This window comes from Ursus americanus, chromosome 9, assembly GCF_024610735.1.
Source record: "Ursus americanus isolate L20-20 chromosome 9, mUrsAme1.1.p, whole genome shotgun sequence".
Classification (NCBI taxonomy): Eukaryota; Metazoa; Chordata; class Mammalia; order Carnivora; family Ursidae; genus Ursus; species Ursus americanus.
Genome location: NC_142135.1, coordinates 76,541,271 through 76,559,239, shown reverse-complemented (window position 1 = coordinate 76,559,239; position 17,969 = coordinate 76,541,271). Strand labels below are relative to the sequence as shown.

General features: G+C 35.8%; 1 protein-coding gene and 1 pseudogene across 2 annotated transcripts in view; one reads left to right on the top strand and one right to left on the bottom strand.

Moving 5' to 3' along the window:
- SNTG1 (syntrophin gamma 1) overlaps nucleotides 1-17,969 on the top strand; it is a 296,161-nt gene that overhangs the window by 201,181 nt on the left and 77,011 nt on the right. For both annotated transcript variants that reach the window (XM_045789165.1, XM_045789163.1), the window contains exons 12-13: nucleotides 8,993-9,109; nucleotides 10,220-10,291. In XM_045789165.1, the coding sequence (XP_045645121.1) occupies nucleotides 8,993-9,109; nucleotides 10,220-10,291 (189 nt within the window). The remainder of the gene's footprint in view (nucleotides 1-8,992; nucleotides 9,110-10,219; nucleotides 10,292-17,969) is intronic.
- On the bottom strand, nucleotides 1,519-1,600 carry LOC123786845 (small nucleolar RNA U3; annotated as a pseudogene).

Genomic DNA, 17,969 nt, shown 5'->3' with positions numbered 1-17,969 from the left:
GGCCTAAATGTATGAGTTTTAACTAGGTGTGTGGTGGTCTGCTTGTGAAATGAGACCTGACACCACATCCATGAGAACTGAGGCCCGGCCAGAAGTCTCTGGTTGGGAGATGTGGTGGGGGCAGGGGCTTGTTCTGGTCTTCTGGGGGAGGGGCCCACTATGCTGGGGCTGAGGCAAGCTTGACTTAGAAGGGCAGTCCCACCACAGCATAGAGAGTGGGGCTTGGTGTAAGCAGGTTAAACAGACTTGTAGCTGTGCTGCCTCTTGCTGGTGGCTCTGTGCTTATGCTGGGGGATGGGTAGGGAAATAGCACTGGCCAGCTCCCCTTTTCCCACAGGGGTGTATTTGAGAATGTTGCCTCCCAGGAACGATCTCCAGAAAAGTGAATAATCTCCCCACTTTGTGTCCCAGGCATTCTTCACATCACTATTTTCATGCTGTCTGGTCCCTGGGTTGTTTGTCTGCCTTCTCTCCAGTAGTAGCGAATGCCCTCAGGGCTGTATCACAGCCAAACCCACGGACCTTTAAAATTATAGGCTTTAAGCCACACTGGTTGCAAGAACTCATGAAATTCAGCCCCTTCTGTTTTCTAAACCAATGGCTTTGGGGAAACATTCTCCTTGTGCATCCCCTGTGTGTTCTTCTCTCTTCTGCCCTTCTCTGAGACCATGGCTCTCTTCCCTCTGCAGCAGCAGCAATCTGTTTCTCCCCTAAACCACATCTCTGCACTACCTACCTTCTTTGATGTGGCCACTTCTCTCCCTTTAGTTGTGGAGTTTGTTCTGTCAGTCTTCAGGCTGATTTCTGGGGTATTTAGGATGATTTGATAGTTACCTAGTTGTGTTCATGGGACGAGACAAGCCTAGGGTCCTCTTACTCTGCTGCCATCTTGGGGATAATTGGCACCGGTTTACTTTTGATATTAAAACTCATTTTAAAATTCATTTTAATTTTAGCCAGCCAGACCACACATCAAAATTCTTCTTTAAAGATTCCTTTTCCACAAACACTCTACAACTTTCTTTTTTTACATTCTTATTTTATCCTACTTTTCCTCTCTTTAAATAACTAGCCTCGATTTAGCACAAAATTACTTTCTTTTCCTTCAACCAGAAAGTATTTCTATCCCTCATACTTTCTTTTACCAAAAGCACACATCCTACTTTTCCTGCTATAGAGATGCTTCCCTTGTTATTTCTAGTAGCTTGAATCACATGTATTGATGAGAATTCTTAACCCTTAGGAAACTTAACTAACAAACAATTATGGTATGCTTATGGTGTGCTTCCCTCTCTTTTTCCCCTCCCCGCTATGTTCATCTGTTTTGTTTCTTAAATTCTTCATATGAGTGAAATCATATGGTATTTGTCTTTCTCTGACTGACTTATTTCACTCGGCACAATACACTCTAGCTTCATCCAACCACAGATGGTAAGATTGCATCCTTTTGGGTGGCAGAGTAATATATATACCATATCTTCTTTATCCATTCATCAATCGATGGATGTTTGGGTTATTTCCATAACTTGGCTATTGTTGATAATGTTGCTATAAACATCTAGTAACAAACTATAGAAATGATCTCTGAAAGAATAGTCTTTGCTATAAACATCTAAAACTAAGTTTAAGTGATCTTTTCTCTTTTGTTTCTCTACTGGTAAGAATTACCTCTCTGAAGTTTGTACTCTAACATTTATATTTCAGGCACGGGGAAGAATGCAAGTCATAAATCTTTTAAGATAAGTGGGGGGAGGTTTGGAATTGAAAAAAAGGAACAAGTAAACTTTGAACTGCTTCTAGACTGTATTTCTAGTTTTGCAAAGGTTTGAAAGATAAAGACAGTTGACTTCATTTCCTCAAAAAACTGGGTTGCAACTTAAATAGCATCATAAATTAATCCACCCATTCAACTACATTATCTTCAATTTATTTAAGGGAGAAGGCCTAAAAATAATTCCTATCAGGTCCTGAATATGAACTATGGTCAGAGATTCAGTCAAACTGGTGATCTCCCATCATATTTTCCTTTCGTCTAATTGCTAATCTCAGGAGGTAATCCATTTACAAAATTTTTTTATTATCCTCTCTGGATAGTCTTTTTTTTTTCTATTTATTTGAAAGAGAGAAAGGGAGAGAGAGCACTCCCAGGGTGAAGGGCAGAAGGTGAGGAAGAAACAGTTTTAAGCAGATTCTGCACTGAGCATGGTGCCATGGTCCTGAGATCATGACCTGAGCTGAAACCGAGAATCTGATGCTTAACCAACTACACCACCCAGGCACCCCTGGATAGTCTTTTCAATAAATGGTGCTAGAACAACTGCATATCTATATTAAAAAAAGAAAGAAAGAAAGAAAGAAAGAAAGAAAGAAAGAAAGAATATTGAATACACCTTACACCCTTCACAAAATTTAACTCAAAGTGGATTACAGACCTAAATGTAAACTCCAAAACTATAAAACTACCAGAAGATCTCACAGGAGAAAATCTAGATGACCTTGGCTATGTCAATGACATTTTTAAAAAAGATTGTAACCTATTTATTCATGAGAAAGGAGAGGTAGAGGCAGATGGAGAAGCAGGCTCCCCACAGAGCAGGGATGTTGATATGGACTCAATCCCAGGACCCTGGCACCAGGGCCCAAGATGAAGGCAGATGCTTAACTGACTGAGCCACTCAGGCATCTCTGCTGATGACATTTTAGATGTAACTCCAAAGGCACGATCTATGAAAGAAACCATTGCTAGCATGGAATTCATTAAAAGTAAAAAGATATCAATAGAATAAGACAAACCACAAATGAGAGAAAATATATGCAAAACATATATCCAATCAAGGACCATTATCCAAAATATTCAAAGAACTCTTGAACTCAACAATAAGAAAACAAACAGCCCAATTTAAAAAATGGGTCAGGGGCCCCTGGGTCGCTCAGTTGTTGGACGTCTGCTTTCAGCCTAGCATATGATCCCAGAGTCCTGGGATGAAGCCCTGCATCAGGCTCCCTGCTCCACAGGGAGCCTGCTTCTTCCTCTCCCACTCCCCCTGCTTGTGTTCCCTCTCTCGCTGGCTGTCTCTCTCTCTCTCTGTCAAATAAATAAATAAAATCTTTAAAAAAAATGGGTCAAAAACATTAGTAGATGCCTCACCAAAGAAGATCTACAGATCAAATATATGAAAAGATACTCCACATTATATGTCATCAGGGAAATGAAAAAGCAAAACAACTGTAATATATCACTCCACACTGACTACAATGGCCAAACCCAGTACACTGACAATGCCAAATGCTGGCAAGGATATGGAGAAATAAGAAATAAGAACTCTCATGCATTGCTGGTGAGAATGAAAAATGGTATAACCACTTTGGAAGATAGTTTTGTGGTTTCTTACAAAACTAAGTATACTTTTATCATACATTTCAACAATCACCCTCCTTGGTATATACTGAAATGAGTTTAAAACTTATGTCCAGACAAAAACTTGCACACTGATGTTTATAGCACCTTTGTTCATAATTGCTAAAACTTGAAAGCAACCATGATGGCTGTATGTAAGTGAGTGGATAATTAACTGTAATATATCCAAAGAATGGAATATCACTCAGCACTAAAAAGAAATGGGCTATCAAGCTGTGAAAGGGCATGGAGAAACCATAAATATATATTAAAAAATGAAGGAAATCAATTTAAAAAGGCTACATACTATACGATCCTAAAGATATGGCATTCCAGGGGCACCTGGTTGTCTCAGTCAGTTAAGCAGCTGCCTTTGGCTCAAGTCATGATCCCAGGTTCCTGGGATCAAGGCCCATGTTGGATTCCCTGCTCAGCAGGGAGCCTACTTCTCACTCTGCCCCCACTTATGTTCTATCTCTTACTATCTCTCTCAATAAATAAATAAAATCTTTAAAAACTTAAAAAAAACTAAAAAATAAAGATATGACATTCTAGAAAAGGTAAAATTATGTAGACAGTAAAAAAAAATCAGTGGTTTCTAGGGCTTGGGGAGGAAAGGATGAATCAGCAGAGCACAAGAGATTTTTAAGGCAGTGAAATGATTCTGTATGTTACTATAATGGTGGATACATGTCATTATACATTTGTTAAATCTCTAGAATATGAAACACCAAGACTGAACCATAATGTAAACTATGGACTCTGGGTGCTAATTATGTATCAATGTAAGATCATCAGTTGTAACAAGTGTATCACTCTGGTGGGGTTGATAATAGTGGAAGAGACACACAGGCTATGTATACATGGGGGCAGGAGGTCTATGGGGAAAACTCTACCTTCCACTCAATTATGTTAAACTGCTCTAAAAAATTAAAGTCTATTTAAAAAAGGCAAAATAATAATGTAAACTAAAATAAATCTTAAAGTAATAAAATGGTGCTATGCAGTGCAGGCTTTACATATCAGGTGTGTTTTCAGATAATTACACATGTCATTTAAAATAAACAAGTTTATACAAATCAAAACCACAATGAGATATCACCTTGACACCTATTAGAATGGCTATCATCAAAAAGACAAAAGATAACAAGTTAGTGGAGATGTGGAGAAAAGGGAACAATTGTTCAGTTTTGGTGGGAATGTTGACTTGTGCTGTCAACTGTGGAAAACAGTATGAAGCTTCCTTAAAAAATTAAAAATAGATCTACCATATGATCTAGCAATCCCACTCTTGGGTATATACCCAAAGGAAAGGAAAACTGGACCTCAAGGAGATATTTTCTCTTCCACGCTCATTGTAGCATTATTTACAATAGCCAAGATATGGAAAAAAAAATGTATATCAACAGATGAATGAGTAAAGGTGAGATATATTTTATATTCATCCTTGAGAAAGAAGGAAATCCTGTTGTTTGTGACAACATGGACGTAACTTGAGGGCATCATATTAATTGAAATAAACCAGACAGAGAAAGACAAATACTTTGTAGTGTCACTCATATGTGGATTAGAAAAATAAATAAATAAATAAATAAATAAATAAATAAATAAATAAATAAAAAGTCAAACTCATAGAAGCAGAGAGTAGAAAAAGTTGTTGCCAGGAGACAGAGAAAATGAGTAGAGGTTGGTATAAAGGTGTAAACTTTCACCTATAAGATGAATAAAGTCTGAATATTTCTTTAGTTAACTATAGTTAACACTGTATCACGTAACTGAAATTTCCTGAGAGTAGAACTTAAACCTTCTTATGTATATAAATAAAATACATACATATGTGAGGTTGATGAATGTGTGTAATCCTTTCACAATATATGTGTTCACCAAATCATCACAATGTACAACTTTAAATATCTTATAATTTTATTTGTCCATTTATACCACAATAAAGCTGAAAAATAGGCAAGTTTCTGAAATATTTATCTTAAAATTATACATTTTGGAAGTCCTCTTGTCATTTCATATGCAAGGGAAACCATTTCCTTTTAATTATCCTTATTTCCAAAATATCGCATTTGAAATACTCTTGTGCCTATATGGCCCATTTAGGTTTTTACATTTTTTTAAGATGAAGTGATACTTTTTTTTTTAGAATTATCACTTGCCGTGACATGCGTGGGAAGAACTTACTAAAAATGCCTCAGTCTCCTCAACCATATAATTATTTCTCAAGAGTCCTGATAATAATGAAAACCAAAGGGTGCATTTTGACATCTCTGCACAATTGATTAGAACCTTGTTTTAGAACAAAAGATGATAGGACAGTCCTTGGCGTGGAGAACAAGCATGAAGAAATATCACTTACAGATCTGATAATCCCATTTTTATTAGTTATATTATCAACTCATCCCCAAATCTACACTCAGTTCAAAATAATACAGTTGTATTCAATGATATTTCTTTAAAAATGTCAGCATATCGTTCTTAATATTTCAGCTTCCAACAAATTATAGAGGCGGGAAGAGACAATGAACTCAAATTTCAGTGTTAAGAAGCTTAAATATTTCCTTCTCATAATTATGTATACACTCAATTCTTTTTTCTCTTGCAATAAACATAAACATAGAGAAACTATAAGTTTTATCAAATTGAGTTAAAATGAAAGATTCCAACCTAATTGTGAAGTGATACAATGATTAAATAATTTGTAATAACTAAAATTTCATCTCATTGCAGTGGCCCAAGAATGACCACAATTTAACCATATTTGTCAGAATATATTTTCCCCATAAAACTTATAAAGCTCTGTTATATTAAGATTGTTTAACAACTATTATTAATAATACACACTGCTTGCTATTATAAACAAGGTTTTATAAAACACAATGCATGTAAAGAAAATTCATAAAACATAGATGTGCCTCTTGATTATTAAAAAGCCAAACCCCTACATAGCCACAATCCAGGTCAAGAAAAGTAGATTTCTAGTAACTCACATTTTCTCCTGATGCTCCATCTTCCCCAGTCACAACTGGCTTGCTGTCTTCTAAAATAACCATTATCCTGACAATTTTGGTAGTAATTGTCTTGCTTTACCATAGTACCTTTTTCCCAACCAGAAATGCATTCCAAAACAAGTTTATTGGAATCAAATTATATATTTTTGTGTGTAATTATTATTCCATATCTACTTCTTTCAATTAGCATTATGTTCTGTGAGATTCATTTATGTTTTTCCATGTAACTATAATTTACTAATTTTCCTTGCTGTATAGTATTACTTTATTATAGCACAATTTATTGCTATTTTTATCTATAAAATACTTTTAGGCTACACATTTTGATATCTCAAACTATCTGGTACATAGTTGGAACTAGGAAGACTAATGGTACATGAATATTCTTTTTTTTAAGATTTTATTTATTATTTGACAGAGAAAGAGCACAAGCGGAGGAAAGGGCAGAGGGAAAAGCAGACTGAGCAGGGAGCCTGATGTGGGGCTCAGTCCCAGGACCCTGGGATCATCACCTCAGCCAAAGGCAGACACTTAACCGACTGAGCCACCCAGTCACCCCACTACATGAATATTCTTATCCATGTGCTTCAGTGCACATATATATACATTTGTGTTGAGTTGATATTAGAAGTGAAGAATCAGGGACGCCTGGGTGGTGCAGTCCTCAAGCGTCTGCCTTCAGCTCAGGGCATGATCCCGGAGTCCTGGGATCGAGCCCCACATCAGGCTCCTCCGCTGGGAGCCTGCTTCTTCCTCTCCCACTCCCCCTGCTTGTGTTCCCTCTCTCGCTGGCTGTCTCTCTGTCAAATAAATAAATTTTTAAAAATCTTAAAAAAAAAAAGAAGTGAAGAATCAAACTTTTACCAGCTTTATATTAGCTTTCACATTTCTACATGTCCTCATGAAAATTTGTCACTTCCTGTCTGTTTAGTTGTAACCAATTTGGGAGATAAACACAGGAAATGCGTAATGTTTTAAAATGGAATTTCTTGTGGTTTTATGATTTTAGGGCCTACATTTAAGTTTTAAATTCATTTTGAGTTGAGTTTAATTCATTTTTGTATATGGTGAGATAAGGATCCAATTTCATTCTGCATGTGATTATCCAGTTTTCCCAGACCATTTATTCAAGCGAATATCCATTCTTCATTGTGCATTCTTGCATCTTTGTCAGAGATCAGTTGACACTGAACATGTAGGTTTATTTCTGGGCTCTTGTTTCTCTTCCATCTTACATATCTGCTTTAATGCCCATATCTTATGTTTTGGTTGTTATTGCTTTGTAATATTTTTTTGAAATCAGAAAGTACAATGCTTGTAGCTTTGTTCTTCTTGCTCAATATTATTTTGGCTACTCAGAGTCTTTTGTGTTACCATATGAATTTTAAGATAATTATTCTATTTCTATAAAGTATGCCATTAGGATTTTAATAGGTATAGTATTGCATCTGTAGGTCAATTTGGATATTATTAATATTTTTAAAAAATAATTCTTCTAACATGAACATGTAAAGTCTATTTATCTGTGTTTTATTTCTCTCTGCAAGTGAACTGGTTGTTTTGAATTAGCCTCTAGCCTGGACTTGGGTAACCTTTGACGGGGAGGTAGTTTTGGCTCTGGTTGACTCCACATACCTTGGGTATGCTTTTCTAATGATAATAGCAGAAGCACAAGACACTAAGTCCAACTCTACTAGTGTCACGTGCATTGATATCCCATTAGTCATAACAGATCTCATAATAACAACAAAAAAAGTCTAAGAGCAGGAAAGAACATCCTGTCAACTATAAAACCAAAGTAAGTTACATAAGGTGGGAAATATATCCTCCCAGATACTTCTACCACATAGAGTTGCAGTAAGACATAAATGACGTATGAATACATTGTCCGGAATATAAAACTCATTGAATAAATGCTTATATCTATGTTTGAGCTTCACAACATTCAAATGATTGAAGGAGGAGTGGCTTATCTCACATGATTTCCTTTTTAAATTGACCCACCAATATTGAAGATCTAGAGAGAAAAGAGCTGTCATCATTGTCATTTGATATATGAATAATGTTTGAATAAACTATATTCATCTTAGATTTGGACTAAAACAAGAAAAATTATCAACCCATCCTGTCAGGTAGAGGGGAGGCGTAGTACCACACAACAGTGGTAGTAACACAAGGTACTTGTCTTTGACTCGTCTCCTTTACCCACTTAAATATTTTATCCTGGGATCACATCCCCATAGTAAAATGCCACTAATGGGGAAACTGATAGGATAAGTCAATACATTTTATTATGAAGAAACATTTTTATAGTAGGAATTGTGGAGAATGGGAGATATAATTTATGCCAAGTTGAATCACGTAAACAACCAAACACTTGATAAGTGCTGATGGAAACAAACTCTTAATTAAGAGTGGTTCACATTCACTTATTGGAAGGTTTATCTGGCTATTGTATTTTTGCATCAACTAATTTGATAATTTTATGAGAGAATAAAAATACCCAAGATATGAAAAGTACACATCTGAAATGAGACTTTTTTTTTTTGGCTGTTAATCATGTTCAATTTTCTTGCAGATAGTCTACATGGGCTGGTGTGAAGCACGGGAGCAAGACCCTCTACAAGATCGTGTGTACTCACCAACATTTCTAGCCCTGAGGGGATCATGTCTTTACAAGTTTCTGGCACCTCCAGTAAGTGTCTTCATCCAATGTTTTTTTACTTTTCCCATATTATCATGACAGAGTGACATCAATTTAATAATCGTAAATAACATATTACCAATATATTTTAAAAGTAAAATACGGAAAAAAATAGAAAACAGTCCAAGTGTTTCTGAAAATACCTTCCTAAATATATATGTTCTGGCATTAAATATTTACTTTATAACCCTGGAAGACATTTCTGTTTAGGCATTTATGACTGTCAAAATATGTTTACCTATGTGACACAGGTCTGTTTAAATTTTAAAAAATAACATTTTGATATCCTGTATTCTAGTCATTGGTCTTTGTATTAAATATGTATGGGTACGTATTGCACCTAAGATCTTTCTTTTGGAATCATGTACCTTACACAATAGTAGATTCTCAATAAATATTTATTGAATATAAATATCAAATGCCAGACCACTCACTTACCAGTCTGATATTACATAGGTTCTTGGAAATATCAAGTCTGACCTGCTGCTATTTTGAATGACTATGTCTACACAAAGTTCAAAGCACCCAGAAGGCAGGAAAAAAGCCATTATTTATATATTTTACTATATTCCTGAGTAATTTCTTATGACTAGGCAGACAAATATAAGTCTTAAACATAAGAAAGTGAAATAACTTCATTGTAGTGTTTGGTGCCTTCACAATGTTATAAGGCATTCATATCTTAAAATAACTTCCTGATATAAGTTATGTCTTTTTAAAAAGTTAAAGCCTGCATTGATATCTAGTATTCTGCTTTGTATTTAGCTGTTAGCAGAATTACTATATGTGAGAAATATAAATACTTAGTATTTATATGTAGATAATACATACATCATTTAAAATATGTCATATTGGGCAAATGGAGATTGTTACATATAACATAAAACATTTGCTGAAAGCAGAAGAGAAATGGTAATAAAACTTAGAAGAGAGGAAACCAAAATACCACACATGGACCTCTGTAAAAATAGCACCACTACTGAGATATATAGTACATATGGGAAAGTTTCATTGTACACTATATTATGTAAGTAAAATAAAGAGGAAAATCAGGGTTATTTTTCTAAAACAAATGACATATTAGTTTCTCATCTTTTAAAGGTGACAACGTGGGACTGGACCCGAGCAGAGAAAACATTTTCGGTTTATGAGATTATGTGCAAGATTCTCAAGGTATGAACAATAGGTAGTGAAAATTTTCATGGCTTTTCCTTACCAATGGTTCTGTGCTCATAGTAGCTCATGAAAACAAATGATGCAAGGATATAAAAGATAAAGATAAAGAAAATAAAAATATATATAAAAGATGGAATGCAGAGAAGTATATAAGCACCCTCATATCAGTTTAAGTAATTACTTTACAGATTCGGTAGTCCCTCTGTCTGGGGAGAGGAACGGAAAGAAGCTTAGTAGGAGTTCATTGAAGGAGAAAGAGAAAGTTCAATTGAAAATAGTCTTAATTTAAACATCAATTATTATTATATTTTTTTCTTTTTTTAAAGTAAAATACAAAGAAAAAGTCTTAGAGAAGACTTGGAATTAGAAAATGCAGAAAATATGAAGGCGTGTGCAAAGAAAGATCCTGATCCTTTTTTTTTTTTAATCTCAGAGTTAGGTTATCTATCTGAGTATGCCAAAGAATATATAATTGCCATAAATCAGTTAAAGTTCTGGCCATACACAAGCTAATTGGATTAGGAAGTCACCAAGAACTCTGTAAAATTCCAAATGGTTTCTGTAGCCATTTTTAAGAAGCAAATGGGAATAATTTATAAAGCCTAAATAATAATCTGCATTCAACGTTTACTCTGAGGTCTGTGAGCTTGGAAGTACTACAGATGATAATTAAATCCTTGTTAAGGTTTACCTTGCTTGTGTAGCCAAGGAAAACTAAGTTCCCTGCATTTTATGTTGATTATTTTCTTCTAGTTAAAGACTCAGTAGAAAATGCTAGAACATTTACAACATAAATGAAATGTATCAAAAGTATCTGAAGGCAGAGAAAACAGAAAATGTTATTACCTCAGAAGTGTTCATAATTTTTCTTCCCCATAAAATAATCCTAGATTAAAGCTGACGTTCATAGTAGCACAAGAGCTGAATAAAAATATAGGTCTTTGCTCATCACTGTGTATGGTTTTAGTTCAATTTAGGGATTGATGGAGGAAGAACAACTCTGATATACTTGAGTTGATTGTTAGTTAAAGAAGGCCCTTGCAACTCCTAAAAGATGTACAGGTGTCTGAAGAAAAGGAGAACATACTCAACTCCAGTTTTTTAAAATAATTACCAAACCTGCTAATGGAATTCTAATTTAATCTAATTGAATGAGATTCTAATTGAAATTTTCAGCCAAAAAACTGGTGAAATTAAGAAGAAAGAATTAAAGAGAGAGAGGGGAAAAAGAAGGAAGTGGGGGGAGGAAGGACTGAAGGGAGGGAGGGAGGAAGAGGGGAGGGAGGGAAGAGGAGAAAGAAAAGATATAGAAAAAACCCCAGAAACTCACTACTCTAACAAGTCAGTTTCATTTGTCAATTCTTTAGCCCTATGTTAATGTAACTTTTGCATAGCAGTAATCCGGGATGCGTGTCTACATTCTTATTTAGATTTAAATTACTTCCGAATAATTTTCCAAGTATCTACATGGTCTTTAGAAGCCTCTATTAAAAAAAAAAAAAAAAAAGCTTACTGAGCATTTAAAAATAATGCAGTTTATTGTATTACTTAAGGACAATTTTAAAGGAGAGAATAAGAATTATGTGTGGCTCCATGTAACCACGCAATGCTTAATTTTCTTTAAAAAAATTTTGTACAATATTAGGATTATATGGTTTGTAACCTTTTCTCATGTAAAAATGTTGAGTATTTTATGTTAATCAATATACTTAAAAAAAAACTTTGACCTTTTGGTAGATTTAATCTATCTCATCATTTGGCCATATTTATTTAGCTGTTTAGGTGCTTCCTCATTTGTTCTATCAGACATCACAACAATGACTAATTAATATAATAGATAGTGGTTGATTTTGATATATACCAGGTAATCTGTTAAGTGCTCATTATATGGCTGGGGGGGAAAAAGCAGAAAAGTCCCCTCTTTCATTGAGTTTACATATTGTTAGGGTGATACAGACATAAAGTTAACATGAAAGCACACACACACACACAATGGATAGCAAAGAATTGATGTTTGCCCACATTTTATGTAACTTTCTAGTTATTTCTTTTAATCTAAATTCTGAGTTTTGGAAATCCTGGGTGGAAAACATTTCAACATATTCAAGATGTTAATTTTAGATATCTAAATTCCTTCCTAGAAAAGCCATACCAATTTATACTGCCATTGCAAATATCTAGAAGTGCCCGTGCATTTTGCTCTCTGCCCAAATTAAAATCAAAGAGCCCTTCTCACTGTATGGTGACTAATATAACAAAATAAAAATTATAAAATAAATACATAAATAAGAGACTAAAAAAAAACAACAAAGAGCACTTCTCATTTATCTTTGCCCATAAAATTTCCTATAAGCTCATTAGTTGCTTTGGGAAAATTTTTACATAAGTTAGTGAGAGCCGGAGATAAATGTTTTTAGACACTCATAAAATATAATTTTACTCTTACTGATATGTAAATAAGAAAGCTCTCCTAGCATTAATCAATGCACCACTAATTTTCTGTGTTTCATGGATTTACATCTGACACCCAAAATTGTCCGCTGAGGATTCTTTTTCCCAAATGAAAATTTCATACAGCACAAGAATAGAGGAGTGAACATAAGACTCAATGTTAAATGGATACTTTTCCTACATTCAGTTCAGTGCCTGGGGGATGATTGGCTTGACAAGGAGTCCAGCCTCAGAGAGTTGGGTCTGGGAAGCAATTCTGAAGGGGGTCTTCTGTAACCCAGCCATCTACTGTGATGAGGTAACAGCCCTGTGCAGATGTATGGATTGTAGACTTCAGTTTCCAGAAAGGGATCTCTCACGTAAGGCAAATTTAAAGGCACTGTTTAATGATCTGGACAGCAGAACATATGGCCTGGTATCACTAATAGAGTGATACCTTTCCTCTCTCTTCTGATATGAAGCTATACCAGTAATAAGAAAAATGAAGCAATAATAGTTACCCAGTATATATATTTTACACGTATGTGCCAGGTATTATTCTCAGTTTCTCGATATCATAATTTATTTACTCTTTACAACACCACTATGAGGCCATTATTATTCCCATTTCACATATATAGAAACCAAGGCCAAGAAAGTTTAACAGCTCAAGATCACAATAGCCAGTAAATGGCAGAAGTAAAGATTTGAATCTTACAGTCTGTCTCAAAAATCTTTGCTCTTCAATATTATACTATATTACCTTTTTCTCTGTCAGAATAAGCACTGTTAAATAAGAAAGAAATGAAAATGAGAAAGCCAAACAGGTGATGAGAGAACAAAATTTTCAGAACAAGAGAATCTTGACAAAAAATGATAACTCTGTCACTAAATACATTACACTTTGCAAATATATTAGGCACTTTAAACATCAATTTCTTCTGTTCAGTGGAGCTAAGAAAGCATAGGATGCTGTGAATGTTGGCAATTCATAAATTGATATGTAGATGTATTTTTATGAATTAATTCATATTACAAATACTCATGAAGTACTCTAGATGTGCCAAGCACTCAGCTAGGTATTAGGGATTCGGTGCAATTGGACAGGAGGACTGAGCTCACAAAAAGCCTAGCTGACTAAGGAATTTAGGAAGGGCATTTTGGAGGAGGCCTGAAATAAACTTGAAATATAAATGATTATTAAAGGGTTCAGATGATGTGTTTTGGTTGGGATTGGGGTTTGGTGAGTGGGAGAAGAAAGGGGCATTGTGGGCATAGGAAGTAATGTGTACAAAGAAATACGTGTCATTTAAACAACTAAAGAACTTTCAGTGTGCCTGTAATTTGCTTGGGTATGGAAGCTAATGCTGATGTTTGCGTGGGGGGAAGCTGTTAAAAGGCAATAATAAGAAATATAAAACTTTTCTGAAGAACAAAGGAGCCCCCTAAGGATTTCAAGCCTGAACAGTGACTGAGTTTGCCTTTTTCAAAATAGTCTTCTAACTGCCGCGTGAGACAGGATTAGAGGGATGGGGTGGGGGCTCCAGGGCTGCTGCCAAGATCCTGGGGTAGAGACAACCCATTCCAACAAAGCATGGGCAGTGGGCTGGAGAAGAGCAGGGCGAGAAGAGGGGCAGAGTAGAAGACTGTACAGAGACCTGCAGTGGTAATTACCCTCATGACAGCCACAGGCCTGTGGAGGCCAGTCCTCTCCCACTGCCCTGGTTTAACTTATTCTTTGGGCAAAATGAGTGCCTGAGCTCCAACTCTAAGACCACAGTGTAGTTGAATGCAGCTGGAAAAAAACTCACCACGTGTTGAATTCTGAGCTTGCACGTCAAGAAAGCCTTTAATTCTGTCTCACAGAATTCTGTCCTCTTATCTAATCAACCGAAACCTAGGTTAAACCTTCTTCTTTTCCTTCAAAATTAATAAATACTTCTCATTCTCAATCTTAATTGATAATCCTGTTTCCTACTTACAAAGTCTGTCAGCTTTGCAAATACCCACTGGCTACCCTGTTCAAGAGATGACTGTCCTCACTCATGACTAAGGCCAGGCCAACTTCTCCAATATAAGAGGTCTTACCCATCTGACACAGCAGGAAAACTGGCATTTCTACCCTGATAACCCCCAGTGCACATGTCCTGCCCAGACTCCAATGTGCCTGTCCACTGGCGTGCCTAATGGAAATCTCAGATGTTACATGTCTCAAATTTAGGAAGGGCAATTGGTGAGGAACCTGAAATACCATGGAGATTAGAGAAAAAAGGAAAAACAGAAACTGGAATTCTGTTATATTTTCTGAAACTGGAAGAAGGAATGACCAACACATACTTTTTATATAAAGTGGCAAAACCAATACTCTAGACAATTAACTGACAGCATACTGATTCTTAGTATTGGGTATACTGCCATTAGAGGATCTCATGTGGTGATCAATAGGAGTGTATCCAGATGTCCTGGGACCTCTCACGTATTCAATTTGAGAGCCTCATTACCAAAATATATATATATAAAACTAGGAATATAAAATTGGGCATGAAAGTGAATATTTAGAATGAGAAAAAAATCACAATACGGAATAATTTAAAAAGTTGAGAAATACTAGAAACATTGGAAAATTTGTAAAAATGCATTTTATTTTATTAACTATCTAACACAATTCTTTACCACTTTTTCCCCTATGATTTTGGGTGCTGTATATTCTTTGATCATCTCTTCAAATGGAAATAACTTTATAATATCAGCTTCTACAGGAAAGTGAAGTTACTCCCTGTGTTTTCTCTGTACCTAACTGGGCACCTGTGTTACTTCTCAGCTGGAGAATACCCAAAGTCCCATGCTCAGGTACAGCTCCTCATGTAACCTGGATCTCATCCTACACCTGGATTTAGTAGTTCAATTCCAGTGATCAGGTGCTTCTTCGTGAGAGAATGACAGGACCTATCTGCATGATGTGAAAGCCAAGTCACAGTAATTATCCTGTCAACCAATTGGACATGGGGAAACCCAGGAAGTGTGAATGGAGTATCCGACCTAGTTCAAAATAGTTGAATTGTATGAACCTCCTAATATCACGTGGCTAGCAATCCTGCAAAGGAGGAGGACTACTTGTTTGTAGATATTTAAAGCCTACCCCTTTCAGAGCCAGCAGTAGACTGAGGAAGAGCAAGCCTTTTAGAAAGACAATCTTTCGTTTTTAAGTTTTAGAACACTGCTTTACATACTAACATTATATGTTTTAGATTTAAATTCTTGATCAGATATACATAGTGGTTAGTATAGTCACAGTGATATTCTTACAAAATCATTTTCAGAAAAAAATACCAAGATATTATGGCTGGCTGGGCTGAGTGAGGAGAGCTTTCATATGTGTATTGGTGAGAGATGGGGAAAGAGAGAAAGGGATGGATCAACTAAGTAGATATGGGGGATGGGGGATGGGAGCCTGATTTCTCACTGTCAGGCATAAGAGTTCCAAATATGGCAGGACAGACTAAAATAAACCCAATAGAGCTGGATTAGAGTTAGAAATAGTGTTATGAAATTGGTTTTATGTGTTTGTGTGTGTGTATGTGTGCATGTGTGTGTGTCTATAGTTAGCTATACAAATAAATATAGGTGTGCTTACACACATTTATACAAGTGTGTGTGTGTGCTTGTGTGTGTGCGTGTGTGTATGTGCACGTATAGACCTTACCCTGCCTCCTGAGAGAACCTGGTTCAGAGAGTGCCCAACAGCAAGTAGCACACCCAACAGCCAGCTATCACTTTCTTAATACCATCTCCACTACAAGGAGCTAGAACCCTATAGAAAAATTGGTGATGGCCTAAATGCAGCATGAAAAGTAAAAGATAAGGTTAAATAATTTTACTGTCCCAGAAAATCAGAAAGTGCTCAAAGAATGATGGAAATATGTCGAAAGACACAGAACTGCTTCAGGGGCACCTGTGGGCAAATTTGGGACAAACTGATGTTGGAAATAGGAAACCATGAATCTATCTTCATAGAAATAAGTAAATAGGTGGAAAATTTAATAAGAAGCAGAGCACTTACATAGTTTCAAAGTACCTCCCTACACAGTACTTATTACAATTTCAAAAGAGAAAAGAGTAACTTCATAGGGGACTTCACAGTCTTCACAAGTTGATCAAAATGAACATTTTGTTAATGGAACAAATCAAAACCATTATGCCTGACAGTATGATGGTAGAATACCACAATTAGAAGAAGAATATCAGGTCTGTGACATTCCTCCTAAAACTGTATAATAAACCTTATCTAACCATGAGAAACATCTGATCTAACTTAATGTAATAATGGGGAAACCCAACATAATTTAATCTAGTGTGATGTGATCTAATCTATTCTAATCATGAGGAAATGTCAGAAAACCCATGTAAGGCACAGTCTACAGCATAACTGGCATGCAGTCTTCAGTAGTGTCAAAGCTTCAATAGTGGTCGAAGCTATTATGGGCACGTGAGTGGCTCAATCAGTTAAGCATCTGACTTTTGATGTCAGCTCAGGCCATGGTCTCAGGGTCCTGAGATTGAGCCCCCAGTGGGGCTCTGTTCAGGGCCTGGAGCCTGCTTAAGATTCTCTCTCCCTCTCCCTCTGCCCCTCCCCTGCTCTCTCTCTCTCTCTCTCAAAAAAAAAAAAAAAGTAGCATCAAAGCTATTAGAGTCAGGGCAAAACCAGGCGCTCTTCCCATTCAAGGCAACTAAAGAGCCATGACAACTCCATACCAAGAAGATTCTGAACTGGTGAATTATGAATGAATTATAAGGACCATAGGGCAACAATATACAATGTCAAATTCCTTGTTCTGAAGGTTGTATTATAGTGATATGGGAGAATATCTTAATATTCTTATTTGTTAAAACTACATAGGAAAATATGGGGGTGGAGGGTGATGACGTATCACATTGGCAATTATCAAATGGTTCAAGAAATAAGTCCTTGTAATTCACATGCAAATTGTCTTCATGTGATTGTAATAAAATTATTATATTTCAGGATTTGCTAAATAAAGAGAACTGTAAAACAAACATACAAGAAAAACAAGCCTGCCTCATGTAGAGTAGATGCAGCAAATCATGCCTAAAGGCAGTCAGGCTGGTAAAGAACATTCTAAGACAATGCTGATTAAAATTTTGCTCAAATACAAAGCAACTAAAAAGAATTGTTAAAATGAGTAGAATAAAGAGAGATAAATGGAAAAATAATTTTATCAAATTA